The 20,000-nt window shown below is 46.1% G+C and overlaps 1 protein-coding gene across 1 annotated transcript in view; it reads left to right on the top strand.

The window, feature by feature from the left end:
- The window catches only part of syt7b (synaptotagmin VIIb), a 111,501-nt gene extending 94,444 nt beyond the window's left edge, over positions 1-17,057 (top strand). The window contains exons 7-12 of the mRNA XM_066647970.1: positions 5,185-5,305; positions 6,555-6,822; positions 7,330-7,499; positions 8,745-8,859; positions 10,789-10,988; positions 12,193-17,057. Coding sequence (XP_066504067.1) covers positions 5,185-5,305; positions 6,555-6,822; positions 7,330-7,499; positions 8,745-8,859; positions 10,789-10,988; positions 12,193-12,297 — 979 coding nt within the window. The 3' untranslated portion in view covers positions 12,298-17,057. The remainder of the gene's footprint in view (positions 1-5,184; positions 5,306-6,554; positions 6,823-7,329; positions 7,500-8,744; positions 8,860-10,788; positions 10,989-12,192) is intronic.
- Positions 17,058-20,000: the final 2,943 nt, after the last annotated feature.

Below are 20,000 nucleotides of genomic sequence, written 5' to 3' on the forward strand. Positions count from 1 at the left end.
CGGACCTACTCTCTGGAGCCTAAACTGGCTCATGTCTGGGCCTGGGACTTTCAGGGCCTGTTTACACCTGGCGTTAAGATGTGTTCGTGATCGGATCGCATTCAGATTTCATTCGTCCGCATGAAAAAACAGGTGTGAACTCTGTCTTGCGTTTTACAAATTATGCAAATTCAAATGGCCCTTCAAAATGCTCTCCTGCTCGCGCCGTCTCTAGTCAAAACCCTCGAATACGGAGGTTTGTGGAGGAATTTATACTCTTTCTCAGGAATAACATCTGACATTCAAAACAAATACAATGTCCCTTTTTTATTTATTATTATTTTTAAGAAATTAAACCAAAATACACACGTTTTTATTGTTTTACGTTTTTGTAAATACACATAAATTAGGGTGACCAGACGTCCTCTTTTACCCGGACATATCCTCTTTTTTAGACTTAAAAAAATGTCCGGGATTTTGTTTTCTAGAGCTTACATAGAGCTTCGAGAAGTTTCGTTTACAGACTAGTCCCGCCCTCCCCTACTCCGATTGGTTCGCTTGAGTGAAAAGAAAAGGGGCGTGGCGAAGTAGCCTAAAATCTTCTGATTGGACGATCTAACTGTAGAGCTACGTTATTGGTCGATAACCTTCTCTGTAAACATTTAATTGGTCAGTCTGCACGTCAGTAGTCCTTGTTTACCTCAGGCAAAGCTCCTGTACCCACCCTCATCTCGAGCAGCTATGCCGAAACGTAAATGTAAGTTATCGCGAGAGCTAATCCCTCCCCCCACCCCTAATACATTTGGTATTAGCTCATTGTGCTTAGGTCTACAGCGGGACAGAGAAACCTCTGACGCTCGTCAGTGACGTAACGAAGCTTCGTTTCCAGTGATCACGTGATCGCTGTTATTTTGAACGACACTCCGAACCAATGTGTCGATTCACTTCTGCTTTGAGAACTCGAGACGTGTTTCGTGTTCCATTGTTTGTTTATGTCTGGTTAGTTGCTAGCTCTGTCCTAGCCTGGTTCCTTTTGTCTTAGTTTATAATTTGGCCACTTCCTTGTTTTTTATTGCTTGTTTACTTCTGTTATTTTAAGACATATGTGAAATATATAGGTATTAAGGCGGGATATTATATAGTGTTACGTAGTATTTGTCTTGGTAAATGAGCGTATGACAGCCATGGTCCCACAGGCCGTATTTAAACCACCCCCCACCTGTGTGTCCTCAGTGCCCTCTTTGTCAGAAACCAAAGTATGATTGCTGTAGTAACCGTATGATTGCATCCTTGTGCTTTCACTCGCTGAAGAATTCACTGCTGCGGTCACTCCCCTGACCTCCACGAGCACAACATGGAGATTTCTGTTTTGTTCACAGGGAAAACAAGAGCAGAAACCATTTTCTGAGGCAGATTTGGAGGCGTACACCCAATGGAAATGTTCCTTAGACAGAGGCAGGATTAGCAGCAGAGCAGAGAAAGGAGAGAAAGACATCCATGCCTCATTCCTGTTGCTCTTTCTCCCTTATGTACAGGCTCTCCGTGGAGGAAACACTGGAAATTTCATAATTGATACTGTAGGAGCTGCACATTACCCAGAGACTCCAGGCACGCATTTAAATATGCATATCTCCATGGAGCAGGAGTACTGCGGCGCCACAGCCGCGCTGAAACGATTGCACTTTTAGAGGAGTTTCTTAAAGAACTGGGCTGAAAAGTGCTGACTCGGCCAAACAATGAGCATTTTTAATTAGCATGAGCTCATTTGCATGATTCAGATGCTAATTACAAGGCACTGGGTTCATATTAGTTCTCTCAGGTTTTGCATGGTTGTTAAAGGTCCCACTTGCTTTATCTTTGTTTAAAATGTGCATTTAATTTCATGTTGTTAATTAACCGTAAAAAACACAAAACATTCCTTCATTCCTTGTCTGTAGCCCTTATCCACTTCAGGGTGGAGGTGGGTCCAGAGCCTACCCGGAATCACTGGGCGCAAGGTGGGAACACACCCTGGAGGGGCGCCAGTCTTCACATGGCGACACACACTCACACATTCACTCACACACTCACCTACGGACACTCCAACTTGTATTGGAGCCACACTCCTCACAGACAGTCACCCGGAGGAAACCCACGCAGACACAGAGAGAACACACCACACTCCTCACAGACAGTCACCCGGAGGAAACCCACACAGACACAGGGAGAACACACCACACTCCTCACAGACAGTCACCCGGAGGAAACCCACGCAGACACAGGGAGAACACACCGCACTCCTCACAGACAGTCACCCGGAGGAAACCCATGCAGACACAGGGAGAACACACCACACTCCTCACAGACAGTCACCCGGAGGAAACCCACGCAGACACAGAGAGAACACACCACACTCCTCACAGACAGTCACCCGGAGGAAACCCACGCAGACACAGAGAGAACACACCACACTCCTCACAGACAGTCACCCGGAGGAAACCCACGCAGACACAGGGATAACACACCACACTCCTCACAGACAGTCACCCGGAGGAAACCCATGCAGACACAGAGAGAACACACCACACTCCTCACAGACAGTCACCCGGAGGAAACCCATGCAGACACAGAGAGAACACACCACACTCCTCACAGACAGTCACCCGGAGCGGGATTTAATCCCACAACCTCCAGGACCTTGGAGCTGTGACAGACACGACCTGCTGCTCCACCGTGCCGCCCATCGTGACCTCGCTAACCCTTATTTTTCTTCTGACTCATGTCCGTGTGTTCAGCTTAGAAATGATGGCAGGTTCAGGCAAGTGCTGAGCATCAACAGATGCTTCTGCCGTGGGTAAAAAGACACACCTTGTGAAATGTAATAAACTGAGAGTAGACACTGGAAGTGCGGATTATGTTTAAACTCTCAAGTTTATTGCATTTTTTAAACAGTGTTCAACAAAGTGATTTACAGCAGGAAACTAAAAAACATTATGAAAAGTGATAAATAACAATGACACATAAAAGACAGAATTAACCCATAAGAGCCCAGCCCCTGTTCACCATGAAGACCCTTTTGTAACTTGTATTTCAGTATTTTGTTGCAGAAATGGGACCAGAGTGGATCGTACGTGACGTACGACAGGTTACTAACGCATTTGAATTGTTAAAAATGTTGGAACACACCTTTTAGGAACAATTATAAGCTTTTAAAATGAGCATTTCTGTGGGCTCTATGTCCTCACCAAGCACACCATCATTGTGTAACGTCCACTAGGAAAACTTCCACGTTCTTGGTGCTGAGATGGAGAAGGTCGCGAGGTCAGACACGTAGCCCCTTGATATCCTGTCCTTTATCTTGAACCTTGTCTAATGCATCTTTAACTCAATTTGCCTTCCGTCTCTTTCTCACGCGAGAGTGTAATCTCCTCGCAGCTGTCTCCTGAAACAGGAGCGACCTGCACTTAAAGGAGCAATCAGCCATTTCCTCACTTTATGAATCAGCCATTTTACTGACACCTCTCAGTGTGGAAGTGTCAGAGAGTGACACTGTGGGGAACCCGCTGTTTGGAGCATAAACCCGTGCATTTTGGGACGACAGGATTCTATATTTCTGTTGTTCATTCTGTTTGCTACTTGTTGTTGGTAAAATCTATTGATTGCACCTTTAATGATTGTCATGAAATGAACCAAAAATGTAATTAACACCAAGTGACTTTTGTACAATGGGATATTCATTCATTCATTCATTGTCTGTAACCCTTATCCAGTTCAGGGTCGTGGTGGGTCCAGAGCCTACCTGGAATCACTGGGCGCAAGGTGGGAATACACCCTGGAGGGGGCGTCAGTCCTTCACAGGGCAACAAAGATACACACACACATTCACTCACACACTCACACCTACGAACATTCACCAATCCAATCCAAAGAGTCACCAATCCATCTACCAACGTGTGTTTTTGGACTGTGGGAGGAAACCGGAGCACCTGGAGGAAACCCACGCAGACACAGGGAGAACACACCGCACTCCTCACAGACAGTCACCCGGAGGAAACCCACGCAGACACAGAGAGAACACACCACACTCCTCACAGACAGTCACCCGGAGGAAACCCACACAGACACAGAGAGAACACACCACACTCCTCACAGACAGTCACCCGGAGGAAACCCACACAGACACAGTGAGAACACACCACACTCCTCACAGACAGTCACCCGGAGGAAACCCACGCAGACACAGAGAGAACACACCACACTCCTCACAGACAGTCACCCGGAGGAAACCCATGCAGACACAGAGAGAACACACCACACTCCTCACAGACAGTCACCCGGAGGAAACCCACACAGACACAGGGAGAACACACCACACTCCTCACAGACAGTCACCCGGAGGAAACCCATGCAGACACAGAGAGAACACACCACACTCCTCACAGACAGTCACCCGGAGGAAACCCACACAGACACAGGGAGAACACACCACACTCCTCACAGACAGTCACCCGGAGGAAACCCATGCAGACACAGAGAGAACACACCACACTCCTCACAGACAGTCGCCCGACAATGGAATATATCTATAATTATATGATAAATACAGTTTTGCATTAATTTAAAAATGAAATGTTTATAAATGTTACCTTAGTTCTTGTATAAAATGTGCAACATCACGGTATCTTTGGGTTTAAATGTGCATTGCAGTGTGTCCCTAAAGAGCAAAAGATAGTTGAGGGAGAGAGAGCTTTTCTGGGCATCTCCAGCTGGTCACACTAACCGCGGAGGTCTAGAGCGTGTCGTCCTCATCATCATTATCCCGCAGGAAATTGCTCTTTCAGGGATACTCTGATGGAAACTACTTTCAGGACAGAATTGGACATGGTTTTACCAGAATGAGAGGTGTCCCCGGGTGTGTGTGTGTGTGTGCGTATGTGTCCTTTGCCCCCATCCCAGGTAGAAAGACATGCTGTCTCACTGATGGTTGCCGTGCCAACCACCTGTTTTCTTGTTTCTTTACTGGTTGTCTCCCTGAATTCAAACAGGCCACAGTCAGACATCCATCACCACCCTCTGGCAGCACTATGTTACTGCAGCTACACACACACTACACACACACACACTACACACACACACACTCACACACACACACTCACACATATTGTTAGGGTTTTCCATATACATAATGATTACTGTGTGTGTGTGTGTGTGTGTGTTTGTGTCCAGGGCGGTTGGTAACAAACCAGGCAGCAGCCCCAAAGGCCACACACCCGACGAGAACCGCCGCACAGACGCCAACTCCTCCGTCTCTGACCTCGCCAACTCCGTCACCAGCGACATGCTGATGGTGAGGCATGTGTGTGTGTGTGTGTGTGTGTGTTTGACCTCACCAACTCCACCACCTGCAACATGCTGATGGTAAGCTGAGTGTATGTGTTTGTGTGAGAGTGACATGCTGATGGTGAGAGAAGTGCATATGTGTGTGTGTCTGTATGTGTGTGTGTTATGTGTATGTATGTGTGTGTGTGTGTCTGTATGTGTGTGTTTCTGTATGTGTGTGTGTGTGTGTGTGATTACCCTCCACACTCCGGTTCAGCATTGTTTTGAGAGGGCATTAACTTTTAACCACGCGGTGCAGTAAATATGGGGTGTGTGTTACACTCTCCCCCACTCCAGTCACTCAAACACACACACACACACACACAGAGAGAGAGAGAGAGAGAGCCGTGTAGAGAGATGTTTCAGTGAGAGAGCAGTAATTAGAGCTGGAGCGCTGGGCTGTGGGGGACTGCCTGTCATTATGTGGGTGGCAGGATCTCTTCTGTTTTTTGAAGAATAAAAAGCAGCCTTTGATGAGGCCTAATGACGGTGCTCCCGCTCCGAGAGGGGCCCGAAGGCCGGGGAGACAGACAGACCTTATTCTTCTCTCTGATCCAGGGTCCGAGGCTCAGAACCGGGCAGGACTGTGGCGAACAGAGTGAAATTAAAACAGAAAGCAGTCAATTCACCACTCTATTAGTGACAAACAGTATTTATTAAGATGATTAATGTTTTATTCAACTACGCGCAAATCACCTGAGAGAACATTGTAGCCCCCGAAGAAACCAGCTTATTCTCAGTAGAGTGGGTCCACCACAGCCATGTTAAAACAGGTTTAGTACAGAATCTCAGACACATCCAGGACACTAGGTGTCAGTGTTATTGCTGTTTCAAAAGGAGATTCAGTGAAAAAAGCAGCTGAGTGGCTCCTTTAAACTCTCTCTCTCTCTCTCTCTCTCTCTCTCTCTCTCTCTCTATTTCTCTCTCTCTCTCTCTCTCTCTCCTCTCTCTCTCTCTCCCCTCTCTCTCTCTCTCCTCTCTCTCTCTCTCCTCTCTCTATCTCTCTCTCCTCTATTTCTCTCTATTTCTCCTCTCTCTATTTCTCTCTCTCTCTCTCTCCTCTCTCTCTCTCTCTCTCTCTCTCTCTCCTCTCTCTATCTCTCTCTCTCCTCTATTTCTCTCTCTCTATTTCTCTCTCTCTATTTCTCTCTCTCCTCTCTCTCTCTCTCTCTCTCTCTCTCTCTCTCTCTCTCTCTCTCTCTCTCTCTCTCTCTCAGTTGTCTCCTGGTTCTGAAGAGGAGGAGCATGAAGGTCCAGTGTGTGAGAAGCTGGGCCGGATCCAGTTCAGTGTGGGCTACAGTTTCCAGGACTCCACCCTCACCGTTAAGATCCTCAAAGGTCAGGAGCTTCCGGCCAAAGACTTCTCTGGAACCTCGGACCCCTTCGTCAAAATCTACCTGTTACCGGACAAGAAGCACAAACTGGAGACCAAGGTCAAGAGGAAGAACCTCAACCCGCACTGGAACGAAACCTTTCTGTTTGAAGGTGTGACCTCCCGCTGTTTCACTAACACTGCTTTACCACTGTATAGTACCTGCTCTGCTCGACTCAGCACCGCTCTACTCACACGGTCCCTGGCAGCTTTGGATTTACCACCGATCAAAAGACCACGGCGTCATTTTACGAGCTGCCGTCGTGAGTCAGATAAAAACAAACGTGATCTCTGCTGCAGCTGGAGATTTTACAGATGGAGAGTTGGTGCTGGTCGTCTGCGTTGCGTGGTGTAGAGTGACGGCTCTCTCTGGACGATCAGCGCTCTGCAAGGTTTACACGCCACGGTTTAGTCCCTACTCGACTCGCTCTGAACCACGAGAGAACAGCCACTAAACAAGAACCCGCTTCCAGAACCAGGACCTGATTTACCTTTACGAGTCGATTCGAGTCGAGTAGGGACTATGCCGTGGAAATGCACCATAATACATCAAAAGAAACTGGTCTTTTACTCAGTGGGTCTTACTCATCTCTCTCTCTCTCTCTCTCTCTCTCTCTCAGGTTTCCCCTATGAGAAGGTAGTACAGCGTACTCTGTATCTGCAGGTTCTGGATTATGACCGGTTCAGTAGAAATGACCCGATCGGAGAGGTCTCCATTCCCTTAAACAAAATAGACCTGGCTCACATGCAGACGTTCTGGAAGGAGCTGAAACCCTGCAGCGACGGCAGTGTGAGTGACACTGTAGATGTGTGTGTGGCAGCTACATTCTGCTTTGTTTTGTTTCTATGAATTACAGTGTTTATGACAGATATTCCTGTGCAGTTTGGAAGTGAAAGGTTTGGGGGGGGGCACTGCAGACGTTTAGAAACTGCTGTAGACCTGAGGACAGCGTGGAGATTCAGGAAACGTTTACAGCAGCATCCTGAAAGACAGCGGACGTTGAAGCTGCAGCAGGGGTTTGGTGGTAAGAGGCGAAGGAAAAATGTGCTGTCGAAGCAGTGCGAGGGAGGCTGGACCGAGCCAGTGGACTTCAGGATAATTATTACTTAATTGTACTTTGGCTCAAGGGAAATGTGTGGTGCTTTTCATGCCTCCGTTTAATGGCATTCAAGCTGCTTTTTGTCACCCGTCTCTGCCCAAGAGTCGCTGTGTAAAACCTGAAGCCTGAGGTCAGTCAGAACCGTTGTGGCTGGGTTTAGAGCTGCGCGATACGAGCGCGAATCAATATCGCGATTAACTGAACATTTTCCCCTGACTGTGATTAATGGAGGACTCTTTTCTCGTTGTGTAATGCCCCACAGTTCCCTGTCGAGGCTCGTCCTGTAAACACTCTCCAGTGTTAAAGGTGGGGTGTGTGTCTCTGATGCGGCCGGGAGCTCCGTCTCTGCGTCTGAGCCGTGCTCTGTTCGTATTCGGTGTGTGATTGTGTTCAGTGTGAAACAGACCGGGGGATTCACTTCGGTCTGAAACTGGTTTTTCTCAGTGTTTACATTTGACTTCTTTATGTTCGGTGTCTTCACTAAAGTCAGAACACGTCCGAACCACAGACGCAGCGTTTCTCTTTGATACGAGCCGCTCCAGTCGCTCGGTCTGCCTCCGTGTTTAGGTTCTCCTCCCTGAGGCTGAGTCATGTGACCACAGCGCAGGAGTGTGGTTTTAAAGGGACAGTGCATGAACACACCATGGGGACATAACAGAATTAACAAAAGACAGTAGTCTGTAACACAGAAGACATTTCCACCACAGAGTTCTGGTCCAGTTCTCTCTGAATATTCCCAATCATCAGCACGACCCACATTACAGAATGTTCTTCTGCACATTTTTGCAGTTACATATTTCCAGCAGAGGGGTCGCCAAATCCACAGTCTCTACACTTACATAGTGCAGCTGTAAAAAAAAAAAAAAAGATAAAAATGTGTTAAAGTGTCTTTCCATTTGGTGTGTGTGTGTGTGTGTGTGTGTGTGTGTGTTTAGGGGAGTCGAGGTGATCTGCTGGTGTCTCTGTGTTATAATCCCACGGCTAATATCATCACTGTGAGCATCATAAAGGCAAGGAATCTCAAAGCCATGGACATTGGCGGCACCTCAGGTAATGATCATGTAATATAACACAAGATAAGATCAGATTATCCATCCATTCATTATCTGTAACCCTTATCCAGTTCAGGGTCGCGGTGGGGTCCAGAGCCTACCTGGAATCATTGGGCGCAAGACGGGAACACACCCTGGAGGGGGCGCCAGTCCTTCACAGGGCAACACACACACTCACACATTCACTCACACCTACGGACACTTTTGAGTCGCCAATTCACCTACCAACATGTGTTTTTGGAGCGTGGGAGGAAACCGGAGCACCCGGAGGAAACCCACGCAGACACAGAGAGAACATGTCACACTCCTCACAGACAGTCACCCGGAGGAAACCCACGCAGACACAGAGAGAACATGTCACACTCCTCACAGACAGTCACCCGGAGGAAACCCACGCAGACACAGAGAGAACACGTCACACTCCTCACAGACAGTCACCCGGAGGAAACCCACGCAGACACAGAGAGAACACGTCACACTCCTCACAGACAGTCACCCGGAGGAAACACACGCAGACACAGAGAGAACACCCCACACTCCTCACAGACAGTCACCCGGAGAAAACCCACGCAGACACAGAGAGAACACACCACACTGCTCACAGACAGTCACCCGGAGGAAACCCACGCAGACACAGAGAGAACACACCACACTCCTCACAGACAGTCACCCGGAGGAAACCCACGCAGATACAGAGAGAACACACCACACTCCTCACAGACAGTCACCCGGAGGAAACCCACGCAGATACAGAGAGAACACACCACACTCCTCACAGACAGACACCCGGAGCGGGAATCGAACCCACAACCTCCAGGACCCTGGAGCTGTGTGACTGAAACACCTACCTGCTGCGCCACCGTGCCGCCCCTATCAGATATATATTAATATAAGATAATTATATTGCAGACAGAAGCCATGAAAGTGGTCTCTGATATTAATGAAGACAGAAACATTATAAGGAGGAGGAGCCTTGCCACTGTGTGCAACATGAATAGTGAAATACTGTGATGCTCAATGCACGGCATCACTCATTAAAAACAGCCAATCAGCTCGCTGGAAAGTTCCAAGTGTAAAAGCACTCCCTGGTTGCAGAGACATGGGCCGCAGTGATGTGACACTAGTCTGATTTTACTGTCGAACATGTGTCGTTTAAAATGATGCATTACTAAATAAAAACAGCTTAAATATATTCACTGGGTCTAATATTTCATCATTTTTCACTGAACCAATTCACACACAGTGAGAAAAACAACCTAGAAACACGAAGAACCTTATAATACACTTACGAGTCTCTTAGTGAGAAATATTAGAGACATGGGCCAGATTTAAGAGGTCTTCTTCTGCGGAGGCAGCCTTTTCTCGGTGTGAGATCGCTGCTGGAGCCGCTGAGCTTTGATGTAATGACCCAGCTGCAGTTTTTCGAGGCGATGTAAAATGGATAAATAAAATACATAAGAGTGGGAGAGCTGTAAAAACAGATGTAATCCTGGTGTTCCACAACATCGGCTCAGGTCCCTGGGCTCTGATAATGGTGATCACTTCATGGAGCTTTTATACAAACACGAGTAGAAGAGCACGGCCTCTGTGCTGGAGCTGAGTAAATAAAACCGAAGCTCCACTGATGTTTTTAAAGATTTCCTGTGTTGGTGAATGGAACCAGGCGTCTCCATGTCTCCAACACACACCCAGCATCTTATTTCATCTCCACCACCATCACCACGTTTTATTAAATCTCAGGGCTCAGTGGCACCACAGATAGAGTCACTGCCACAGTGTAAACAAACACTTTCACTGAGTAAAATCACACGAATCGGGTTAGAAACATCTAAAACGTGTTGTGTAATTTTGCCATATTCTTAAAGCAGTCTTGCTGTCATTTAATGAAGCATCATTTATTGCAGCGTGTGTCTCTACCCTTTTTCAGACCCCTATGTGAAAGTGTGGCTGATGCACAAAGACAAGCGCGTGGAGAAGAAGAAGACGGTGGTGATGAAGAGGTGTCTGAACCCCGTCTTTAACGAGTCCTTTCCCTTTGACGTCCCTGCTCACGTCCTCCGGGAGACCACCATCGTCATCACAGTTATGGACAAGGACAGACTGAGCCGCAACGATGTCATAGGCAAGGTACAGAACAGAGGAGAGTCAGAAGAGATTTCTGTGCTTTCACATATACACACCAGGACATACTGCAGTGGATTTAATGAAAAATACCGGATGTACAAATCAGTTTTGTGTGGCGTATGAGTAGAATTAAAAATTCCAACATTCTCCACTCTTGTCATTTGATGGTGACTTGTGTTGGTGCAGTAGGTAGTGTCTCTGTCACAGCTCCCGCTCCGGGTGACTGTCTGTGAGGAGTGTGGTGTGTTCTCTCTGTGTCTGCGTGGGTTTCCTCCGGGTGACTGTCTGTGAGGAGTGTGGTGTGTTCTCTCTGTGTCTGTGTGGGTTTCCTCCAGGTGACTGTCTGTGAGGAGTGTGGTGTGTTCTCTCTGTGTCTGCGTGGGTTTCCTCCGGGTGACTGTCTGTGAGGAGTGTGGTGTGTTCTCTCTGTGTCTGCGTGGGTTTCCTCCTGGTGACTGTCTGTGAGGTGTGTGGTGTGTTCTCCCTGTGTCTGCGTGGGTTTCCTCCGGGTGACTGTCTGTGAGGAGTGTGGTGTGTTCTCCCTGTGTCTGCGTGGGTTTCCTCCGGGTGACTGTCTGTGAGGAGCGTGGTGTGTTCTCCCTGTGTCTGCGTGGGTTTCCTCCGGGTGACTGTCTGTGAGGAGTGTGGGGTGTTCTCTCTGTGTCTGCGTGTGTTTCCTCCGGGTGACTGTCTGTGAGGAGTGTGGTGTGTTCTCTCTGTGTCTGCGTGGGTTTCCTAATGTATAACTTTATTATTAATCATTGCTTGGTCTCTTACAACCCTTTTCCACCAAAAGAACTGGTTTTTGACCTGGTTCAATTCGGTTTTATAAGAACCTTGAAGTAGCCGGGTTTACAGCAGTTTTAGTGGAAACTGAAGATACGTCACTGAATGCGTCATCAACAGGGGACGCTGCACAGCAGCAGTAAACAGAAGTGAGAAGATGGCGGAGCGTGTAGACGACCTGCTGCTGTTACAGATGTTTGCTTTTCTCCAAAAATCATACATGGGGTCAACTTTTGGCGATAAGAAAATGTAGAGACTAGGTTCACGAACTGGAACGGAACCTGTTCCACAATGGGGTAAAAGCGCTATTAGAGGCTCCACACACGGGTTTCAGTCTGAACAAATTCCTTGTGTTTTACTGACACAATGTTCTCTCTCTCTCTCTCTCTCTCTCTCTCTCTCTCTCTCTCTCTCTCTCTAGATCTATCTTTCCTGGAAGAGTGGCCCAGCAGAGGTGAAACATTGGAAGGACATGATTGGCCATCCTCGCACTGCCGTTGCCCAGTGGCATGCCCTTAAAGCTTAAAAAACCCACTCCCAGCCCCGCCCTCGAGAGGAGAAGACACACCTTCAGAGCCCTGTTTATATGCACAAGATTGAACACGGGTAACAAAAGCCATCCAACACTCTCTCTCTCGCACTCTCTTTCTCTTTGTGTTCAACAGAGGGGCTGCGGAGGTCATTTACTTTCGTACACTTTCGTCCCGTTCCTCTTTCTTTGTTTCGTCTGATTCTCTCTTGCTGAGACCTCCCAGGCCCGAGTTTCTTCTGTTCTCCAAAAAGAGGCTGAGCACTGCCAAGAAATCCTGAATTGTTCAGAGGAAAACAGGCTTGTCTTCCTTGAGATTCATCTCAAATCTTCTGTTCCCGGAAGATCTCAACGACCAAACAGGGTGACTGCCACCGGATCAAACTTCCAACAAGGTGAAACAGCCAGAGTAATCCCTGCCAAGAGACCCTCGACTGCCCCTTCACTGCCATGAGTTTTTTATTCCTTCATTTCCTTAACAACAACAACAACAAACCCATCAGAACCGGTCCGCACGGATCCGTTCACAGTGCAATACGTGATGGAGGGAGAGACGAAACGCTTTCCGTGAACTTTTTCGTCATCTCTTGCTGTTTTTTGTTCCTGGCACAAGTGTAGAAACCCCTTTTTGCTGGACCCCCGCCCCCTGTCGTCGTCTGTATGTACCGTGGGTGCCGTGATGTGACAGAAACAAACAAAAAAAAACGTGGTTGTCTAAAAAAAAGAGGAGAAAAAAGACTCACCTCATGGGAGCTAAAGTTTCAGGTGGAAATAAGAGCGAAGAAGTGGCTTAAACATTCCAGCTCTGGTGTAAAAACGATGACGAGGAGTGAGAGTAACCAGGCGGACGTCCTCTTGTTGTCCATTGGTTTGTTTTCCAGTCAAAAAGTGAGACGGCCAATCAGAGCGTTCCTCCAGGGCGGAGAGGCGGTGTCGTTTCGGTGGCAGATGTGTGTTCTTATGTGTATTTATGTACACGTGTGTATGTGTGTGTGTGTGTGTTCGGGCTGCACAACATATGCCATGTTCCCTGTCGCGATTTGATCTTATTTATAAGAACACGGTCCTATTTTCCCAGAAACCCGAGATTCCCAGGATCCCTTCCCTGGGTACGACATTCTTAGATCCCTTTATTCACAAGGCCCTATGTTCTTATGAATCTTAAGGGTCCCATAACCCATCATTTTTGTTTTTATCAAGGTCTGTTTTTCCAAGGACCTTATCTTCCCAGAGTCCTATGTCCTCGGGCCCCAGCTTTCTCAGAATCCATCTTTTCCCAAAACCTCAATTAAGGTTTTCCCTATTTTCCTAGGACCTTCTCATAGTCCTTTGTTCTATCCTCCCACCCTCCAACTCCCTCCAGAGTTTCAGTTTCCAGGGATCTATAATCCCATGGTCCTGTAATCTTAGGACCCTATCTTCCAGGAGTCCTATGTCCTCGGGCCCCAGTCCTTCTCAGAATCCATCTTTTCCCAAACCTAAATATTCCTGAGAACACCACATAGGGACTATGCTCACTGTGCCATGTCTGATCTACTATGACCCCATATTCCCAAGGTTTTCCCTATTTCCCTAGGACCTTCTCATAGTCCTTTGTTCTATCCTCCCTCCCTCCAGAGTTTCAGGGACCCTAGTTTCCAGGGCTCTATATTCCCATGGTCCTGTAATCTTAGGACCCTATCTTCCCAAATTCCTATTTCCAAGGATTCGGAGTTTCCAGGGGAATGAGTATTAACTCTATTATCACTATATTCTCAGGTTCCTGTGTCCCAGGGGTGGTATTATCTGGGGTCCTGTACTCTGAAGGCCTTACATCCCCAGGGTAATATGGCAATACCCCCGAGGCCCCAGTGTCGATTCACAGGTGATATGTTGTGCAGCTCTAGTGCGCGTTACTGAATGCACTGAAACAGCAGAAATACATCGTCTGTCTTAGGAAGCTGTATCATCTCTGCCATAGCCGTCCTAGGGGGAACCTCACTGACACTGCCAGCGGGAAGCCCACCTCGGCTTGGACGCATTTCCATTTCCGTTCAAAAGAGCCAAAGTTGTTTATGAAGTCTTTCGAAAAGCGGAGAACCTGCTGAGGACAAAGGAGTTAAAAAGTAGAAGAAAAGAAGCTGAAACTGTCATGAGTTCATTGTGCATTTGTGCGTGAATGTTCATGTGTGTCCTCGTGTTCCAGTGTGAATGCCTCACAGTGTACAGCGTGTGTGTGTGTGTGTGTGTGTGCACACGCAAGAGTGTGTAAACCCGAGGAGAGTGGAACTGTAATTATTCCTACAACACAAACTCAAACACACTTTTATAATGAGCTTAAAGCAACAGTATGTAACATTTTTACCTTAAAATTACAGCTTCAAAATCATTGTGATGCCCCACTGAGCTGTAACAGGGAGAATAGGGGCTTTGTCTTTGCTATATTGGGCTCAGCACTGCAGAAGCTGCACTATGTAATCCCTATCACTTGCCCCGCCCCCTTTTATTTCAGGGCAGTGCTGTAAAAGTAAATTACACTCTTTAACTGTAGGGGAGCCCAGGAGCAAACATAGCAAGTATTACCTATTGAGGCTGTGTGTGTGAGTGTGAGTGTGAGTGTGTGTGTGTGTGTGTGTGTGTGTGTGTGTGTGTGTGTGTGAGTGGATGAACTATGTTCATGTTTTCCTCTGTTTTGTTTCCTCCTCTTTTACCTGCGTTAAATGTTGCTCGTGTTTAAAGGACACACAGTGAAAGACGTGAAAGTCTGCGAGGGACAGTCCTCCATCGTGTCCAAGACAAGGTTAAATCTCACTGATGTCACTGTCTTTAAGACTGGTCTTTGTTTGCCACATGTGTGTGATATCGTGTGTTACACAGACCATAGTCTCTCTGCGTCCGCCTGTAGCTAAAGAACAGAAAACATGTCGCCGCTGTCCGGTGATAAACATGTGTCTCTGTGTGTGTGTGTGTGTGTGTGTGTGTGTTTAGTTTAAAACAGCGTCTGAACACCGCAGCTGTCCTTCACACCGTGTGTAAGTTTCCTGATCAATGACCAATAGAAATGCTCCAAAATGACTCTGAATTAAATCTTTTACCATTGACTTCCACTGAAAGTTTGGATGGGTTTTTTTTCGGAGATACGTGTTTTTCTTTAGACAGCGATGGTATTTTCTCTGAACTCAGTTGTAATGGAAGTCTATGGACAGTTGTTGAGTTGTACATACATTGAAACATTTGACAGGTTCCCAAAATGATTTCAAAAACACTCAGGAAAGTTTGAATCCGGTGATATTTTCGTATGTAATCGTGATTTAAATGTAGAACACAAACAACTACTGATTACATTCAGCAACTCCCCATTGACCTCCATTATAAGTGGATTTTGAGTTGATTGACTTTCTGTTCTTTCTTAAAGCAACACTAGGTAATATTTGTACTTTAAAATTACAACTTCAAAATCATTGTGATGCTCCACTGAGCTGTAACAGAGAGAGGACACAGCCCCTGTCTTTGCTACTCTGGACTCAGCGCTGCAGAAAGTGCACTATGTAACATGTGGAGTAGGGTAGGAACACCCACCCCATTCCCTCCCCATCTCCCTTGATTTCAGGACAGTGCTGGGAATGTGATTTACACTCTACAACTGTAGGTGGAGCCCAGGAGCAAACATACCAAATCTTACCTAGTGTTACTTTAATACTAAGAAATGTGTCATAATTGTGTGTAATGGCTGTTGATAATAGGATATGGATGAGACTGATCGAGACAGGGCTGAAAAACACTGGAGTTTTCCTCTAAACATTTAAAGGTGCAATCAATCATTTAAAATCCAAATAAAATTTGAAAATAGTATTTAAAGTCATTATAATTTTCTATTGTCAAATGAAATAATAATGGAATGAATGGATGAATGAATGAATGAATGAACCCGTTTATGCTCCACAGAGTGGGTTCCTCACATGGGGTTGGCCAGGATTAAAACAGTCTCTGACATGTCCAGGTCACTAGGTGTCAGTGTAACTGCTGTAAAAGAGAATGGAGACTGCACCTTTAAGTGTTCCAACTAGGAAGTCTTTAGCATCACTTCTTCGATTCTAATAAAGAACTATAAGCAATATTCACTCACAGACTGTGACGTTTCTAAGGCAAATAAAAGAAGGGGTGTCAGGTGCTGGACAGGAAGCGCATCTCCAGGCAGACTCCTGGTGTTAATGAATGGATAATCAGAGAGAGAGAGAGAGAGAATAGGAAGTGAAGGAGAAACAGTGAATGAAGGGAGAGAGAACAGGAGAAAAGATTGAAGTGGGAGAATGAGAGATGGAGGGAGAGAGTGTGTGTGTAGAGGCAGGTGAAAAGGGGGATGGGGCAGAGAGAGTGAATGGAGAGAGCGAAACGAAGGGCGGTTTGAATCGTCTTTTATTGTTTGTTTTGTTCTAAACCGGCGGTCTCTGTTCGGTGACTTTAAGACCACCTTAAGACCACCTTATTAACTTTTTCTGAAACAACCAGCACTGGAATGGCATGTGTGTACTCTCTACGTGCAGATGTTTTAACGTGACATAACAGATGTGAAGTAAAAATCAGCGTGTTTGAATGTGTGTGTGTGTGTGCGTGTGTGTGTGTGTGTGTGTGTGTGCGTGTGCAAGTGTGTGTTGTTTTGATGATGCTCCCCCTCCTCTCTCTCACCCCCGACCCCCACTACCGTTTGTGATGTGCACTATATAATTTGACCTGTTAATGATTTATTTTGGCATAAATGTACAGTGTATATAGGTATAAATGTGTAAATAAAAGAAGAAACAAACAGGTGCCTGTTGAGTATTTTTTGACCTCTTTTGCAGTCCATATTTTATTTCTTACATTTAGGTGTCATTTACTTGACTTCATTTCAAGTCACCTGTTTGGGTCCAAACCCCACGAGCCCCACAGCAGTGTTCTCCCCCTGTGTAAACAGCCCCTGTTCAGAACGCCCGCTTTCAGCACCTGTTCCTTTAAATGATAATGAGCCGCTCGCTGTTCACCCCGACCCCGAGCGCACAGCAGTGAGGAGCAGATTCATCTCGGACTGATTCTGTACAGTGAACGACGTAATGACGAAGCTTAATCCTCATCGGTTAGAAGCTCCTCTGACACATTTAACATTCGTTGCATAATTTTAATTACGATATATTTCTCATCATCTGCCAGGTCTCGTGTTCGGCCGGTGGCATTTGGTCTGGTGTTGAGTATGGTGTTGATTAGTTTGGTCTGGTGTAGAGTGTGGTGTTGATTTGTTTGGTCTGGTGTAGAGTGTGGTGTTGATTAGTTTGGTCTGGTGTAGAGTGTGGTGTTGATTTGTTTGGTCTGGTGTTGATTAGTTTGGTCTGGTGTTGAGTATGGTGTTGATTCGTTTGGTCTGGTGTTGAGTAGGGTGTTGATTCGTTTGGTCTGGTGTAGAGTGTGGTGTTGATTAGTTTGGTCTGGTGTAGAGTGTGGTGTTGATTTGTTTGGTCTGGTGTTGAGTATGGTGTTGACTAGTTTGGTCTGGTGTTGAGTAGGGTGTTGATTCGTTTGGTCTGGTGTAGAGTGTGGTGTTGATTTGTTTGGTCTGGTGTTGAGTATGGTGTTGATTCATTTGGTCTGGTGTTGAGTATGGTGTTGATTAGTTTGGTCTGGTGCAGAGTGGTGTTGATTAGTTTGGTCTGGTGTTGAGTATGGTGTTGATTAGTTTGGTCTGGTGTTGAGTATGATGTTGATTAGTTTGGTCTGGTGTAGAGTGTGGTGTTGATTAGTTTGGTCTGGTGTAGAGTGTGGTGTTGATTTGTTTGGTCTGGTGTTGAGTATGGTGTTGACTAGTTTCGTCTGGTGTTGAGTAGGGTGTTGATTCGTTTGGTCTGGTGTAGAGTGTGGTGTTGATTTGTTTGGTCTGGTGTTGAGTATGGTGTTGATTCATTTGGTCTGGTGTTGAGTATGGTGTTGATTAGTTTGGTATGATGTTGATTAGTTTGGTCTGGTGTTGAGTATGGTGTTGATTAGTTTGGTCTGGTGTTGAGTATGATGTTGATTAGTTTGGTCTGGTGTAGAGTGTGGTGTTGATTAGTTTGGTCTGGTGCAGAGTGGTGTTGATTAGTTTGGTCTGGTGTTGAGTATGGTGTTGATTAGTTTGGTCTGGTGTTGAGTATGATGTTGATTAGTTTGGTCTGGTGTAGAGTGTGGTGTTGATTAGTTTGGTCTGGTGTAGAGTGTGGTGTTGATTTGTTTGGTCTGGTGTTGAGTATGGTGTTGATTAGTTTGGTCTGGTGTAGAGTGTAGTGTTGATTCGTTTGGTCTGGTGTTGATTCATTTGGTCTGGTGTTGAGTATGATGACGTTTGTTTTTCTTGGCGGTTGTTTATTAGCCCCTCCACCAAAAGCATTGTCCTCAAGACGTAACAAAAACAGAAAAAATACATGGATGGGATTTTCCGCTTTTTTTAAACATATGGAAATGGTTTGAAAGTGAATGGCACTATTTACACACTACATTAAACTCTTATTCATTAAACATGTGAGTGAGGTTCTATATTCTACGTTAATGGACACGTGAAGTTCAGAGTTGACATTTTACAGAAACACAAAGAAACCGTGAACAAAGACTGAGACGCACACTTTTAGCTGTGAAGCAGCCGTCTGCCTCCACTCAGTGACCTCATGCTGCTTTAAATGGAAGCTTATTCGTCACTGTCAGCAACATCCTGGACATTTCAGGAGACAAGATCATTAGCTAATTGCTGAAGGTGTGTGGAGGTGAGTTCTTGCTGTGGTGCAGGAAGTGAGTTCTGCTTTCTCTCCTACAGCCACTGGGTCAACTTTCCACACCCGGGATTCTTACATTGTAGAAATCTACTGCTGCTTGTAAAGTAAGGAATTACATCAAGAGGAATTTTGAAAAAGTTGGTGGAATTCCCATTTGGTGGCAAAACTGATGGAGAGAAAAAGGGAGCCAGAGAAGTGAAGGAGGTGTAGTGAGGATGAAACCTTTCTGAAGAGAGAGAGAGAGAGAGAGAGAGAGAGAAGGAAAAGATGAAGCGTATGGTTGTCACGACACACACACACATGCTGTGCACCCGCTCTCCAGGCCGGAGGATGTCAGGAACATGTCAGAGGGAAATGAGAGCGAGCGAGTGGGTGAGCGTGGGCGATTGAGAGAAACATACACCAAACAGACTGCAGGCATCAACACCCCCATCAGCTCAAACACACTTCATTAAAACACTCAAACACACACCATGGTGCAGTGAAAATCAGCAAGAGCTTAAAGGAATAAATCTACTGCAGAATTTACCGGTTCAGACGTAAACACTGTGTGAGAGTGGGTTTGGTTTGGTGTGAGATACTTTACCAAAAAAAAAAAAACTAAAAATAAAGTTAACGCTCAGCGGTGAATAAAAGAGTGAGAGAGAGTCACATGAAGAGACTTTCTGTGCTCTCTCTCTTCTGACCTCACCTGGAACACCTGTGCAGACCAAACCAATCTGTCCTGTATTAACCTTGTTGACTGTGTCGGGTCTGGTGTTAGTCCGGGAGTTGATTTGTCTTGGTCTGGTGTTGAGTATGGTGTTGATTTGATTTTTCTGGTGTTGAGTATGGTGTATGTTTTGTGAGTTGTGTTGATTCGTTTGGTCTGGTGTTGATTAGTTTGGTCTGGTGTTAAGTATGGTGTTGATTAGTTTGGTCTGTTGTTGAGTATGATGTTGATTCATT

This window comes from Hoplias malabaricus, chromosome 16, assembly GCF_029633855.1.
Source record: "Hoplias malabaricus isolate fHopMal1 chromosome 16, fHopMal1.hap1, whole genome shotgun sequence".
NCBI classification, from domain to species: domain Eukaryota; kingdom Metazoa; phylum Chordata; class Actinopteri; order Characiformes; family Erythrinidae; genus Hoplias; species Hoplias malabaricus.